Source organism: Frieseomelitta varia, unplaced genomic scaffold (assembly GCF_011392965.1).
Source record: "Frieseomelitta varia isolate USP_RPSP 00005682 unplaced genomic scaffold, Fvar_1.2 scaffold_577, whole genome shotgun sequence".
NCBI lineage: Eukaryota > Metazoa > Arthropoda > Insecta > Hymenoptera > Apidae > Frieseomelitta > Frieseomelitta varia.
In genome coordinates, this window is record NW_025110342.1 from 199,556 (window position 1) to 215,191 (window position 15,636).

The 15,636-nt window shown below is 33.3% G+C and overlaps 4 protein-coding genes across 7 annotated transcripts; 2 read left to right on the plus strand and 2 right to left on the minus strand.

Annotated features, from left to right (window-relative positions):
* Positions 1-45: 45 nt before the first annotated feature.
* LOC122534143 (V-type proton ATPase subunit B) lies at positions 46-2,908 on the minus strand. Its single transcript, XM_043664500.1, has 4 exons — positions 2,522-2,908; positions 1,643-2,109; positions 898-1,563; positions 46-820 (listed from the first exon to the last, which is right to left on the minus strand). Exons 1-4 carry the CDS (start codon positions 2,607-2,609, stop codon positions 554-556), a joined length of 1,488 nt encoding a protein of 495 aa, XP_043520435.1. The 5' UTR covers positions 2,610-2,908; the 3' UTR covers positions 46-553.
* A 696-nt stretch (positions 2,909-3,604) lies between these two features.
* On the plus strand, positions 3,605-8,790 carry LOC122534144 (4-hydroxybutyrate coenzyme A transferase-like). Of its 2 annotated transcripts, none has more exons than XM_043664501.1 (6): positions 3,605-4,043; positions 6,375-6,527; positions 6,988-7,227; positions 7,305-7,709; positions 7,792-8,058; positions 8,128-8,790. In XM_043664501.1, exons 1-6 carry the CDS (start codon positions 3,845-3,847, stop codon positions 8,310-8,312), a joined length of 1,449 nt encoding a protein of 482 aa, XP_043520436.1. In that variant the 5' UTR covers positions 3,605-3,844; the 3' UTR covers positions 8,313-8,790. The 2 variants fall into 2 exon arrangements, with proteins under 2 accessions (XP_043520436.1, XP_043520437.1); XM_043664502.1 differs by lacking the exon at positions 3,605-4,043 and adding an exon at positions 5,716-5,857.
* A 146-nt stretch (positions 8,791-8,936) lies between these two features.
* LOC122534145 (4-hydroxybutyrate coenzyme A transferase-like) lies at positions 8,937-11,044 on the plus strand. The gene is made up of 6 exons (XM_043664503.1): positions 8,937-9,213; positions 9,297-9,449; positions 9,535-9,774; positions 9,847-10,251; positions 10,344-10,610; positions 10,736-11,044. Exons 1-6 carry the CDS (start codon positions 9,045-9,047, stop codon positions 10,924-10,926), a joined length of 1,425 nt encoding a protein of 474 aa, XP_043520438.1. The 5' UTR covers positions 8,937-9,044; the 3' UTR covers positions 10,927-11,044.
* On the minus strand, positions 10,671-15,601 carry LOC122534141 (TGF-beta-activated kinase 1 and MAP3K7-binding protein 1-like). 3 transcript variants are annotated; one of them, XM_043664493.1, is made up of 8 exons: positions 15,361-15,601; positions 12,943-12,991; positions 12,635-12,872; positions 12,441-12,573; positions 12,121-12,361; positions 11,777-12,033; positions 11,277-11,712; positions 10,671-10,903 (listed from the first exon to the last, which is right to left on the minus strand). In XM_043664493.1, the coding sequence occupies exons 1-8, from the start codon at positions 15,499-15,501 to the stop codon at positions 10,860-10,862; spliced, it is 1,539 nt and encodes a 512-aa protein (XP_043520428.1). In that variant the 5' UTR covers positions 15,502-15,601; the 3' UTR covers positions 10,671-10,859. The 3 variants fall into 3 exon arrangements, with proteins under 3 accessions (XP_043520428.1, XP_043520430.1, XP_043520429.1); XM_043664495.1 differs by lacking the exon at positions 15,361-15,601 and adding an exon at positions 13,860-13,878; XM_043664494.1 differs by lacking the exon at positions 15,361-15,601 and adding an exon at positions 13,097-13,201 and having other exon boundaries at positions 12,943-13,022.
* Positions 15,602-15,636: the final 35 nt, after the last annotated feature.

Below are 15,636 nucleotides of genomic sequence, written 5' to 3' on the forward strand. Positions count from 1 at the left end.
GAACTGAACATTCTTTGTGCATGAAAGATTAAAGATTTTGATGAATATTAAATAACATTCAATATTTATTTCTTTTAACTAAGTAAAAGAGTAACATTTCTACAGATGGTAATTTTATATTGGAATGTAGGACCGAAAAATATAAAGTGTTATACAATCATATTCTTTTTCCTATGTTAATACTGAATAATATATTACACTTTACACAATCACTTTTTATAAGTGATTATTCATACGAAACACAAAACATTATTAGAATCATATTTTAACGATATAAAATTAATGTTAAATTGTACAACAGTTTCTGACCTTTAGGTATAAGTTCTAGTACATATTTGTCATTATTGTCCAGTTAATTTATCAAAACATACTAATTTTAATTTTACTTAAACTTTGAACAAAAATACTCTAACTCTATTAATTTGTTTTTGAAATTCGTAAATGTTTAACCTTTTTCAATTCATAAAGAATAGGTCAGAAATTTTCCCATCTTTTTCATTTACAACTTTTTCTATAGAGTTAAAAAACAAAAGACATTTAAACGTAAAAGAAATTAATGACGTGAATCTCTTGGATAAAATTCGGCGAGAATGTTGGTAGGAATTCGTTTGAGCATCTCCTTAGGGAAGATACGTAACAACTGCCAGCCAATATCCAGTGATTCGAAAACTGTACGATTTTCGTAGCCTCCCTGAGAAATGAAATTTTTCTCGAACTTTGAAAGGAATTCTAGATACAACAGGTCATCTGGCGTCAAAGCCTCTTCACCAACAACAGCTTTCATAGCTTGTACGTCTTTTCCAATAGCGTAGCATGCGTACTGAAATCAAATTGTCATTAAATTGGTAATATCATTGTTTTCTAAAAACTATAATTAATCTAAGGTATAAAACTTACCAACTGATTAGACACATCAGAATGATCTTTTCGCGTAAAACCTTCACCAATAGCGGACTTCATAAGACGAGACAGAGAGGGGAGTACGTTAACAGGTGGGTAAATTTGTCTATTATGAAGTTGACGATCAACATAAATTTGTCCTTCAGTGATGTACCCAGTTAAATCAGGAATAGGGTGAGTAATATCATCATTTGGCATAGTTAGGATTGGAATTTGAGTAATGGAACCATTACGGCCTTCTACTCGACCAGCTCGTTCGTATATAGTTGCCAAATCGGTGTACATATAACCGGGAAAACCACGTCGTCCTGGGACTTCTTCACGAGCAGCTGATACTTCTCGAAGAGCCTCGGCATAAGAAGACATGTCAGTAAGTATAACTAAAACGTGTTTTTCGCATTGATAAGCCAAAAATTCGGCTGCGGTCAATGCCAGACGTGGAGTGATAATTCTTTCGATAGTAGGATCATTAGCCAAATTCAAAAAGAGGCACACGTTTTCCATCGAACCATTTTCCTCAAAATCTTGCTTAAAGAAACGAGCAGTTTCCATGTTCACACCCATAGCAGCAAATACAATAGCAAAGTTATCTTCGTGAGAATCCAAGACTGACTTTCCAGGCAATTTTACAAGACCAGCTTGACGACAAATTTGCGCAGCAATCTGTATAAAGTACAGTTACATCTATTATAATAACTGCACATAATACAAATAGAACAGTGTATCATCTTGATTTAAATACCTCGTTGTGTGGTAAACCTGCAGCAGAGAAAATAGGAATCTTCTGTCCACGAGCAATAGAATTCATAACGTCGATAGCGGAAATGCCAGTTTGAATCATTTCTTTAGGATAGATACGCGACCATGGATTTATCGGTTGGCCTTCAATATCTAGGTAATCCTCCGCAAGAATAGGAGGGCCTTTGTCAATTGGTTTCCCAGACCCATTGAAAACACGACCCAACATATCTTCGGACACAGGGGTCCGAAGAGTGTCGCCGGTGAACTCGCAATGAGTATTTTTTGCATCAATACCAGAGGTGCCCTCAAACACCTGAACAACAGCTTTAGAACCAGATACCTCAAGCACCTGACCAGATCTTATAGATCCGTCAGCGAGCTTCAATTGCACAATTTCTGCATACTTTGGAAATTTGACTTCGTCCAATATTACTAATGGTCCATTTACACCTGACACAGTTTTGTACGCTACAGAAACAAAGAAAGAATAATTTTAATATTTCAATATACGTAATGGAATAAAAATGAGATTCTATTTAAACAAACATCTGCTTCATATAGATCTGATATACATGTTATACAAAAATTTTACTGTATTGTTGTATCAATGCTTGTGTATATAGTCACATGACATGGGTATCTTGATTGAAGAGACAATTTCAATTTCTAGTCAACCACAGTTAAATGCATGGTCATTTATGATATTCTTGTACGTTCGAATCATGCTTTCTCGTTTATCATAATCAAAAAGCGAACATATTCGGAATCAGCTGACCAGCAGGCAAATCGATCCGTTGCTACGCCCAGTTTACGCCGAGTACTTCGCACCTCACGAAATTTTCTATTTCTGGACTTTGGTAAAATAAGCGTGGCTACTTACTAAGCCGTGGTTGTGAAATGAAATCTCTTGTAACAGCCAAAACATGCTCCTTGGTGGCCTGACGTTCCCCGATACTTTTCGGATACATTTTCGATCGAGTGGTTTTTCTTGGTCTGTTACGTCGGCCAAACAGCAGAAGGTACTGCTGCTACTATTTCGATGAAGGAGGATGGACTAAGTATCAAGGGTGGGGATAACTTTAAAAATCCAATTTAAACCAACGAAATCATTGCCAACACCTTCGCTGAAATCGATCAAACGTACCAGCGGAAATAAAGAACGAACTTTTGTTAACAATGACGACTTTCAAATTAAACGAATCTCCCGATTATACGAATTTTACTTCGATAAATTGATGGATATAACAAGCAGCGAGTGTCTGAGAGAGATAGACACAACGGCACGTGCAATCACGTGGCTTATACTAAGTAATTCGTTTGATATTTATTAACATCAAAATTTGTCGTGAAATGATACTGTTACGATTAAACGTATCGTTGAAAAAAAAAAAAAATTAAACGCGGCGCAAAAGGAGAGACGACGACCTATTATTAGACATCTGTATACGTTATTTGAATTGTGTCATTTGCCACACGCGGGTCATTCAATTACAAATCCTCACCAATTGCAATCTTTAATACATATGAAATTACATCTTAAAAAAGAAAATGGTATTAAAGAGACAAGGAGATTTCACATTTATCTTGCATCTTTCTATTTCTCAAATGAACAAGATTTTGCCGCGAGTAATAAAATTAGTAAGACCGTCTGACAGAGAGAAAACACAAGTTATTGAATTATTAAGTTTAAAGTTTCCAAAGATATAGTATCCACAACAGAATATTAAATATAACGATATTGGAATAGAATTGTTAGAACAAACAGAAATTATTAGAGATTATTAGACTGTTAGGAATATCATGTTATTCGAATGGAAATTAGAATCGTATTATTAGAATAAACAGAATATCAGAAAATCTGTATAGTTTTAGCCTTGACCCAATTGACAAGAGCCCTGCCCCGTTACAAGAACACAGCCACCTCCTTTAGTTACGGACCTGATGGCAATAATTTCGCGCCGAGAAAGCACGAGTGTGCTGCTCTCAGCCACTCGGTGGCGGCTGGTTCGAGGATTTATGTGTGAACGCAGGACGGTCGATCCGTTTGAGTTGACGGTGTTCTAAGATTTCTTACCGTTATTTCTCAAACACTCGAATTTTTTACATCGTGTAATTAGCGTGTAAAGTAAGTTTTTACCATCGTTCCACCCGATAGTGTGTTCTTGTAGTTCTTCGCTGATAGAAATATATCGTATACCGAACCATGGCGGCTCTTAAACGGATGGTCAATTTGTCGAAAACTCTTAAAACGATGACAACCACGTCTCGTTTGTGCTGTTTTCAAACATCGAGAAAAACCTATTTCACATACGTGAACGAACCTTCTATGCCGATATTGAACAAAGAACCATGCTGGCTCAAAACTGCCGACGAAGCGATCGAGAAAGCCGAATTAGACTCTGGTAATTATTTTCCCCTGTTATTTTACGTACTTTGTTTCATTATTGAATTCGCTTTCGTAGGTCATACTTCGTCTAACGAAAGAATCGCAGTTTTCGAAAACTAACCTCAAAATATTCGAAGAACAAACGCAGATGTCAATGATTTTTCTTTTTTTAAATATTTTTCAAATTTACGTATTTGTTTCGTAAAGCAAATCTTATATTTAGACTACGATCTTAAATGTCCCCTAAAATTTTCCATACTGATCCTAATCTTATTTTTTTCTGTTTAGGCGAGTAATCTAACTCGTATAGGATCATAAATTTTATTCTTTATCTTTAGCGTTACTAAGGACTTCGTATTTGTTTATTTTATCGAGTTGTATGATAAAAATTATCAAAAGTCAAGAAAAAATAGTAAGACATTTGAATAATAAATCGACTTTGATCTATCACTCATTGGTTATTATATTCGTGTTCGTTAGTACTAAAGTACTAAAAGCGGGTAAACTGACACCAAATTGCCAATGCGTCTAGTTGTTAGATATTTGTTAATATTCTCCTTTTCCTAAGAACTTATTTATGCTCAAATTGTTCTGCCTTGTATAAGGCAATATATATTAATATTATATTATAAGGCAATATATATTAATATTATATATTAATATTATATTTACGGACGCTTTATTTCAAAGGTCATGTAAGACAAATTGATACTGACGTATTTGATAGCCGTAGGCTTCATATATGTATAAAGAGCGAAGATAAAGCTGATAGTAGACAATAAATGTTTTCAAGGATTTCATCGATTAATTCATTGATTGTTGGACGCTGCTAGATATCAGAATTACTATTATATTATTATCAAAATTATAGAAAGATGGGAAAGACAGGAAAATGAGAAATACAATCTTCGCATATACATATATATTACATAGACATTGCGTAGACTGCGGATGTTACGGAATAATTAAGATATGCGAAATAAAATTAAAATGCATACTATACGAAATAAAATTAAAATGCATACTATACCATAATATACGAACATATTCATATTGAAATATTTCAGCGACCTTGAAAATTTAAAAGAAAAAAGATCTATTTTGCATTTTTTAGCAAAATATTAAAAAGTTAAAAATAAACGAAACAACCTGTACAAGAGATAAACATCGTGAAATAATTATTATGGCCGCAAGTTAAAAACTTAGTAAATTATAATCATTTCTTTCTATATTAATTGTAATTAATCAATAGCTTTTATTTTTAAAATTAATTCAATGTATTTTTACATTCTATATATATCATCTCAACTTATCTGATGTTTTCAGTTATTCACACTTTTGTTAAAACTTAGGAGTATATTGAATTTCATATTTGTATATAGTATAATTATAAAAATCTGACATTATGCAAACGTGGAATTTCATTTAAAAAACACTTCATCAGAGAATAATAATACATGCAAATATTTTTTATAGCCCTTGTGATATATTTTTATAGCCAAGATGATAAAAATCGAAGATTTTACAATGAGTTTCATTCATTACATATATTTCTTGTATTATATGCCATATAAATATTTATACATATACTATTTGTTTATATTAATATTAATAGTTAATACTCTTGCTTACAAAGTTACGCTCGTCAAATATAGAACATCGTATAAAATAATGACCTCAACTCCTATACTCATCGTGTAAATATGCGGTTTAATCGGCGAATGTTATTGGTTTTGATGAACCGCGCAGTCACGTATAGTTTTTCATCCACGAACTTAATTTCCGCTTTAAAAACGTTTGTCGCGTACGAATTACGAGGGACAAAGATTTGTACTGTCTCAAAATTTTTAAAAATAATTATCAATTTCATTGTTATCAAAATGAATAATTTCCTATTTGTATCCCGGAAGTTGTTACATAATCAACGTATGCTCATAACAAGGTCATTTGATCTTAAATTTACATGAGTTACGCTTAAAAATGTAGAAAGGAATGCATAAAAAGTATATAAAAAAATAAACAAGAATATCATTTAATTTAGTTAGATACGATTTAAATTCTTTTAATATTTATACGACTCAAATATTTCTTTTTTCTCGAAACGTTAAGATTCATTATTCACGAATGTTAGAAACGTTAGAAACATTACTTTACTATGACCTTTGAAATACTGCAATTAATATTATTTATGTCTGTAAATATCCATAATACATCATACCATTGAAAGCATAATTGTATAACAAAAAATAGTATTCTATGTATTCTTGGTATGAGATATGTTCCTGATTGAATTGAAAGTGTTTACTATGTCTAGTCCAAGCAGGTCATATATCTTTGTTTTTTTCAGATCAGCTCGTATTTGTCCAAGGTGCAGCAGCTACTCCTACTGAGTTGTTAAGAGCGATGACAGAATATGGTGTCCGATGTGACGTGAGAAATGTAAAATTGTTTCATATGCATCTTGAAGGCGATGCACCGTTTGCAAAACCAGAAAATGCAAGTAAGTTGATATTGAGATCCCTTAGTTGTTAAGATATTGTGATCCCTTAATTGTTTTTCGAACCAGTGAAGCAATTCTTTTTTTTTAAAGAATGAATTACTACTATATGCATAAGTATTTGAACGCTTGGTGCAATTTGATCAAAGTTATCTCTGTTATATTTTCAAAGTTACAATGAAAGGATATTGATTGAAACAAGAAATATCTGCACTAGTCAAGTCATATTGTCATATTTGCGTCTAATAAATAATTGACAGTGCATAAAATTAAAATAGATATTAATTTCCATTCACTTCCTTTTTATTTGAGGTAAATAATTAAATAGTAATTTAGAAGTGTCAAAATACTTCTGCATGTTAGTTAGTATTTGTTCCTTAAAATATAATGTCAATTATCTTGACAAACAAAAAAGTTCACATATAAAAATGTTCTATTATATATTGTAGCTTTTTGTGCGCAGAACATTTCAGATCCGTTAGCTTCTTCATTGGAGGTAACGTGAGACCAGCTGTTCAAGCAGGTCACGCTGACTGCATTCCAATTTTCTTGCATGAAATCCCACGAGTATTTAATGAAGGATATGTCAAGCCAGACATCGCGCTTATCCATGTTAGCCCACCTGATGACAAAGGGTACTGTTCACTTGGTACTAGCGTAGATTGTGTACGAGCTGCTCTGAGCCATTCTAAATACATCGTAGGTAAATTTTCAAATTTTCTCGAATTCATTCGATATGCCAGAATTATCCGCTGATTAACTCTTCATTGTTATTTACAGCTTTAGTAAACAAGTGCATGCCAAGAACGTTCGGTGACGCTTTAATTCATGTTAGCCACTTGGATTTCGCTGTGGAGCATCACAAACCACTTCCAGTGCATCCTGTAAAAGCACCGTCGAAAGAGGAACAACAAATCGGTAAATACATCGCCGAAAATTTAGTACTAGACGGAGCCACGTTACAAATGGGCATCGGAAGTATACCGGATGCGGTATTGTCACTTTTGAAGAATCACCAAGATCTTGGAATTCATAGTGAAATGTTCAGTGACGGTGTAGTAGAATTGGTCGAGAAGGGATGTATAACAAATAACCGCAAGACAATGCACAGAGGCAGAATTGTCGGCTCGTTCTGTGTTGGATCAGACAAGTTATATAATTTTATGCACAATAATCCTTTTATAGGTAGGTGTATCTCATACCGAGAAATTTTTTTCTTTCCTTTTACGTAAATAAACTTGTATAAAGTTATTACTTGATTTTGTAGAAATGTTGGTGGTAGACTATGTGAATGATCCAAAAATAGTAGCCAAACAACCAAACATGACGGCTATTAATTCGTGTATAGAAGTTGATATCACTGGCCAGATTTGCTCCGATAGTATCGGAACTAGAATGTATTCTGGATTTGGGGGGCAACTAGATTTCATTACGGGTGCCGCTCTTAGTGACGACCGTCAAGGAAGACCCATCATTGCATTGCAGTCTGTTACTTCGAAGGGTGAAAGCAAAATTCAGCCTGTTTTAAAGTCAGGTATGTAATTACTATTTTTTAACAATTTTAACTTGATTCAAGACCTTCATCTGTGTCGTTCGTTTTAAGGTGCTGGTGTCGTTACAAATAGAGCGGTTGTACGATACGTTGTCACGGAATATGGAATTGCTAGTTTATTCGGCAAAAGTCTTCAACAGCGTTCGTACGAACTAATACAAATCGCTCACCCCGATCATAGAGAAGCGTTAGAAAAAGCAGCATTTGAACGTTTAAAAATGATGCCAGCGCCATAAGCATCTAATTGAAAACAATATTCGAAGGCCTTTTTAAAAGTAACATGATAGTTGTCTCACAAACATAAACATTTCTATGCGAGGAAGACTGTTATAAATTATTTCGCGATTTTTCTTTTATACTTTATGCCTTCTTATTGAAACGCTAATAATGAAAAAAAAAAAAGTATCAAGAATACAATTTCAATGTCACATCATAGCGAATTCCATTTTGAAGTACGCAATAAGTACTTTCGTTACTTTGGGCGAATTTCATTCGATTTCGAAATAAAAGTGAGAAAACTTTTACTTTAAACAGGTATTTAATGTTACATTAAAGTACAATCGAAACGTGCTTGATGATAACCAAAAATAGTGTATAATAACGGCGAATAATTTTTACACGAAATTTTGAACGTTCCTGTGTAAAATAACATTATTATTGTAACTATTTAGACTACGTGGCATTTGAAACAATAAATTAAAAACAAAATACAAATAGAACATATATCACTCCGTTATAATCATTTCCATCTGTGCTCGAGTGAAATACAAAATGAAAATATGTTTTTAAACGTATATCGATCAAAATTGAATAATCGAATATCGGTAAATTCGACGTTCAAATACTAATCGTGGAGATGACAACGGATCTAATGTAATTGCTCTATATATTCGACTTTATCAACAACATCTAGCAAATTTTCATTGTTTGTATATTTTCTGACATGTCGTTTGTCTTCTTTTGTCAAAATGTTCGGTCTCAATTTTCGTCGAAATTTGGAGTCAACGTTTGGTAAAATTTTGCCAGTAAGATCTTTTAACATATGCGGCGTAAGGTACATACGAGAACCTTTGCAACCATTAAGACGATGTCCAAAGTGGGTTTGCGTTGAAGATGCAGTGAAAATTATTAATTCAGGTATTTATTTTTATATAACTTTTTTTCATCTAGATTTTTATTCATGACCAGATACAAAGTTATTAAGTTTGTGTTTGTTCCAGAGCATTTAGTTTTTATTCAAGGGGGTGCAGCAACGCCTAATGAATTAATACGTGCCATGACCGAACATGCTATTTGTAATAATCTACGTGGAGTACGATTAATTCATATGGGCCTCGAGGGTGATGCGCCATTCGCAAATCCTGAATTTGAGAGTACGGTATTTCATAACTAAAAATATCAGACAACCGAAACCGCTGTGTTACATTACGATCGTAAAACTACACAATCATCTTTTAGAACATTTCAGATCTGTAAACTTTTACATCAGTGCTAATCTTAGAGAGGCTGTTAATGAGGGAAGAGCAGATTATATCCCTATATTTCTCCACGAAGTTCCAAAACTTTTTTACGAGAAGAGAATTGTTGCAGACATTGCATTAATTCAAGTTAGTGTTCCGGATACGCGCGGTTTCTGTTCTTTAGGTGTAAGCGTGGATTGTACGCGTGCTGCGATTAGTTCAGCGAAAGTTATCATTGGTCAGTAAGCGCTTGACAATAAATAACTATTGTATTAAATGAAAATTCACGTCGTTTTTTTTTTCCATTCAGCCCAAGTTAATGAACACATGCCGAGATCATTTGGAGATACTACTATTCATTCTAGTCATATTGATTGGGCAGTCAAATATGACTGTCCTTTACCATGCGTAGCTAGTGCTCCTCCAAATGATATTGAGCAAGAAATTGGCAAAATAATTGCGCAAAGGCTGGTAGATGATGGAGCAACCTTACAACTTGGGATTGGTAACATACCCGATGCTGTTCTTTGTTCCCTCGGTAATCATAAAGACTTGGGAGTCCATACAGAAGTACTTGGCGATACAATGGTAGATTTAGCGGAACGGGGGAATATTTCAAACAAAATGAAAATAAAGCACAGAGGACGTATAGTCGCTTCTTTAGCAATTGGTACAAAAAGAGTATACGACTTTTTACATAATAATCCATTTGTAGGTGTGTACATGTACTTATTACGTTTTAAAATTAATAATATATTAAAGATTTAGCTCTAGTGTAAATAACATAATATTTATTCATTTACGCAGAGATGCTTGCAATTAATTACGTAAATGATCCTCGAGTAATATCACAACAACCGAAAATGACAGCTATTAATTCTTGTATAGAAATGGATATCACTGGTCAAATATGTTCTGATAGTGTAGGCTGTAAAATGTACTCTGGATTTGGTGGTCAGCTTGACTTTACTCGAGGTGCGGCATTGTGCCAAGATGGTCGAGGAAAAGCTATAATCGCATTTCCTTCGGTAACTAGTAAAGGGGAAAGTAAAATTCAACCTGTACTTAAGCTTGGTATGAAAACAAATTTTATATCATTTATTTATAAAAAAAAAAATCGTTTCCTCAATTTCGTATGAATGAATGAGTTGTTTAATATAATAATTTTTTTTGTAAATACAATCGAAATTATTTAATAGGTGGTGGTATCGTGATAACGAGAGCACATGCACACTACATAGTTACTGAGCATGGTGTAGCAAATCTTTTTGGTAAGACATTACGTCAGAGAGCAAATGCATTAATTCAGATTGCTCATCCTGATCACAGAGAATGTCTTGAAAAAGCTGCATTTGAAAGACTTAAAACTAATCCAACAAAATATTTATAATTTATATATATATTTACAAGTAATGTGTTTTATAAAATTTTGTAACATTATTTGTATTCGGTACATATCCGAAAAGTCTTTATCTCAGTGTTTGTTATAAAATTTTTGTGTCAATGTTCCTTTTAGATAAAAACTTAATAAATATTTATAACTTTTATCATGAAATTCATTTTTATGAATCATTTGTCAATTTATCAATCATTGAACAATTTGAATAAATAACTCATATATTTTTAATTCTTATTTGAAAGACACGTATACAAAGCAATATTTATATATACATACAAACGTAATTTTTTAATTTATACAGGCGTAGCTAATTAATAATAATATTTTTCAAAAATTGATACCTTCTGGTAATGTTCCTTCTCGTCGTCTCTTTTCAACGTTTTCGTAATATTCAGAAAAATTAACGTAAGGTTTAATTCTAGTGTTTCTGTTCATTGGTCTTGCACCAGGAGGATATATATCTGATGACGATGAAGTTTCAGTCGTTGAAAAATCGGAATTTTCTTCTGTAGCACTCGTAGTTGAATACTCGTTGTCTGGTATTGTTGTAATCTGAGTAGATTCTATAATTGGGTTAAATCTAACAGACGGGTTAGTTGGACTTTTCAATGCATGGGGAAGCGGGAAATTAAAATTTCGTACAAGAAGAGTTATATCATCTCGTTTACCAGTAGTTACTGTACTTTGTAAATTACTCATATTAATGTCATGATGAATTCTTACAACTTTATCTACAACAGCTTGAGCAACTCCTGTTAAGGTAGATTGTACCTGAAACTGAAATTTAGTTCGTGAGGATAAGAATGCGTTGCTGTATATACAATCAATAATTATTTCATACTTCTTGAACTGCAAAATTAATTAATTTTATGTTAACTTGATCAATTCCAGTTACTTCTTCCAGTGATTTATATAGTCCACGAGACATAAGCAATAGAAATTTACAAGAATCATCAAGTTCTATTCCACCATGAATTTCTGGTTCTGCAATAACAGGTTCTGCCGTAGCAGATGCTAATTCTTCAAATTCCCTGTAACCTCCCTTAATAAGATAGTTTCCAAGGCAACGTGTAGTTTCCTGATTTCCAATACGAGATCCTCCAATATAAATTATTATTAAATATCTTGAAATCTATGAATTATATTGAATTGAGTATGTTTCTTTTTTCTTTTTTTTTTAATTACCTTGTCTTATAGAGTCAGTATCCAACTCTAAGTGAGATAATCTCAACAATTCATCTTCGTTCCTCAAATCATGATCCACACTTAGTTGTACAACCCTTAACACTTGATTGGCATCTGTTTTACACAATAAAGCTCTACTATCGCCAACGTTTGCAACATACAATTTTCCACGGTATACAAGAGCTACAACTGCACTGGTTCCTGCTGATAGCTCACAATTTAAAGCATTTAACTTGTCAACCTATATAAAATCTCAAAATATAAATAATACCAAATATTTCTGAAATTCATATAACACAATATACTTCAACCAAACTGACCAAATGAGGAAACTTTTGATAAGTTTCATAGGAGTTCAATCCGTCTGGTATATCAAATTGCAAACTGGTTCGTTCAGCTAAAAGATCTCCTATAGAATCTAAATATCCTCTTTCCACTGCTATAAATGCCTGTCTACAATTGCAAATTGTACGATTTTCATTTACAATCTTTATTTATTGTGCATTATTAGTACCTAAGAACTTCTTTAACTTCTTCATCCGTTGATTTCCCATTCAACTGTCCAAGTAAAATCTCTGCAGCCATTCGCTGCATAGCAAAGTTTGCAACTTTGGTACCTTCGTGACCATCAAACACCCCATAGAGAAATGTTGAATCGTCATAGCGGCAATGAAAACTTCGATCTTCGAACGGGTGTTCCTCCTGTCTGTATCCATCCTCGCGATAGATTTGATTCGTAGAAAATCCTACGCCTGAGAAAAGCAAGGAAAAGTAAACATAAACACGAGCATTTTTAGGTTAGTTTAACAAATTTTTACGCACCAGATTGTTTACATACTGGCAAATCATCTGTCCAACTATACTGTGTATCCTGAAAAGGTATCAAATTAGGGCGTTCTGCCCTAGTTGGCATTATTAAAGAAAATGAATTAACTTTAACGAAAATGTCAATTGATGTACATATATGCAGACTTACGTTTCTAACATATCGACTGCGTTCGACTCACATCGATTAATGATATCGACAATTTCATAGCAATCGATTACATTATTTCAAATCAAATTTTTTCAAAAAATCCTCTCCAAATACTTTTTCTTAATTGCTACATTTTGTTTACTAGCTTTAATTGCGTATACTAGTTAATTTATAATGCGTATAATGTAATGATAATATCTTTACATAATGTACGAGATATAAAATAAAAATATATGCATCAAAAATTCACGAAATGCCAATTACTTTTTGCCCTTTTCTTTTATATACTTTATTTCTTACACATTTTATTTATTGTACATTTATTTGTTTTTTTTTTTTTTATTTATCATGTATTATTTTATGTTCTATGAACAGATATATATTGCAATATGTAAAAACAAAAGCAATTCTTATTACGAACTTTTATTCTACCTGCCAAATTACATGACATCTCGGCCAATTAATAGTAAAAATTTTAGTAATTAATTACATTTGATTGACACTGAATGGATACAAGATTTAACAATATTTAAAAATGTGACAAATCGTTTTTTAAAATTTCAATTAGAACAACGCCTATTAATAGAAGGAAATAAATTGTTGAATAGGTTATTATTTATAGCGTATTTGTTAAAATTTTTTTTTATATGCTTTTCATATATCTATATGTATGTATGTATGTGTGTATGTGTATGTGGCGTAATATGTATATATATATATATATTATCATATGATATTAATATTAATATTTAATATTTTTTACCATTAATGCATAAAGGACAACATGAGTCGACGGCCTCAGTTAACAAAAACTGAACAACTTCGTCAGGCCAGAACTGCCGCACGTATGAGAGATGTTGAAAAGGATGCAGCAATGAGACAGGAAAGAGATCCATTCAAACCTCGCAGAAGGATGATTAGACCTGAGCCAAAAAAAGTGGAGTTCACTAAGCCAGGAATGACTAAAGCAATGCTAGCTAGAGTAAAACATGCTGAAAAGTTTAAACAAGAATACGAACGTAAGCAAGAATCAGTTACATCAGTTCCTAGAAGGGCACCTGCACCGATAGGAGGTGACGCCAGGTCGTGACAAACTTAGTCAAACTTAATTGTAATAAACGACACGATATTTAGATGAATAACAACAATCCTCTTTCTTCTAATTTTAATTTAAATGTTCTTCATATCATTGCTATAAAATAGCTAATAATATGCCAAGGAATAATTTAAGTTCCCACCATCATGTATAACATTATATCAAATTAGATTGGGTAGGGAAAGAACGCCAGCTAGGAAAGCTCCACGCGTACCTCCAGTTAGAACTCCTTTGCGAGAAGTTTCACCACCGAGAAGAGAATTTGAAGCTGGGCCCAGTCATGTGTCTACTATCCGAAGAATTCCGAAAACACCAAAAACACCTGTACAAGCTTTATCTAGAAAAACTACTGAATTAGCCAAAATGATGAACGCTGATGTAATTCAAGCTGAGCCAATAGGTGAAGGAATAGTCAGTAATATCGTAATACCTCCTGGTTTAGTGAATGAAGATCGTACCACTATTGTCAGTGTATCGCAGCCACCTATAGATCCTGAATCAAAAATAATATCGCAAGCAGCTAATCGTTCGATTCAAGTGATCAGGTGACTTCATCAAAATTTCTTTTCTTTTGCTAATAATCTAACATGATATATTTCACCTTGGTAGTGAAACTCTTGATGAGCAAGACGCTGTTGAAACTGCAGCTGTGCAAAATAAGCTAACAGAATTGCAAAATGCTAGAAGAGATTTCGTTATCGCGGCTGCAAACGTTGGTGCGAATGCTCTTCAACTTGAAGATGATACTCGTCCCACCATTCCTTTTGAGACTCCTCAAAGGAGATATATACGGTAACATTTATAAGGAGATGTAGTATAATTAAATGAATCTCTTACAATTGTTATATCTAACAATGATATTTATATAGACTTCCTGAGATACCAGAACCTGAATACACTTTGGATCACCCAGATATTATTGCCGCCCGCGAGCATATGCAAAAATTTAAAGCTGATATGGAAGCAAGAGAAGCAGCTAGAAGAATGGAAGAAGAATTTGAAAAAATAGCAGCATCAGAAGGTTTACCGGATGAGTTAGGTTTGGAAACTCCTTTTGAAGAACAATTGTACCAGGAAAGAGACATCTCTTGGGAAGAAGATGAAAGTGGCTTGGCTATGCCTCAACCATCTAGAATAAAAGCTCAAATTTCTCCTGTTCCAAAACAACTTTATCAATTTGAACCCTTTGATCCAGAAGAATTAGAAAAATTTTTCGATGTTCAAACTTATCCACCTTGCCCACAATGCTCCGGACCACCGCCAGGTAGAGAACATTTGCATCCTGACTTGTGGGAATTGGAAGATCCATGGTACAAACCACCCCCAGAACCAGATATGCCAGATCTAATAGAGTTTGACGAGTCAGATCTAATACGTTTCTAAAATTTGTTATATATAATTTTTTATAGCAATTTCTTGTAAAATACTGATGCCTGATACAATG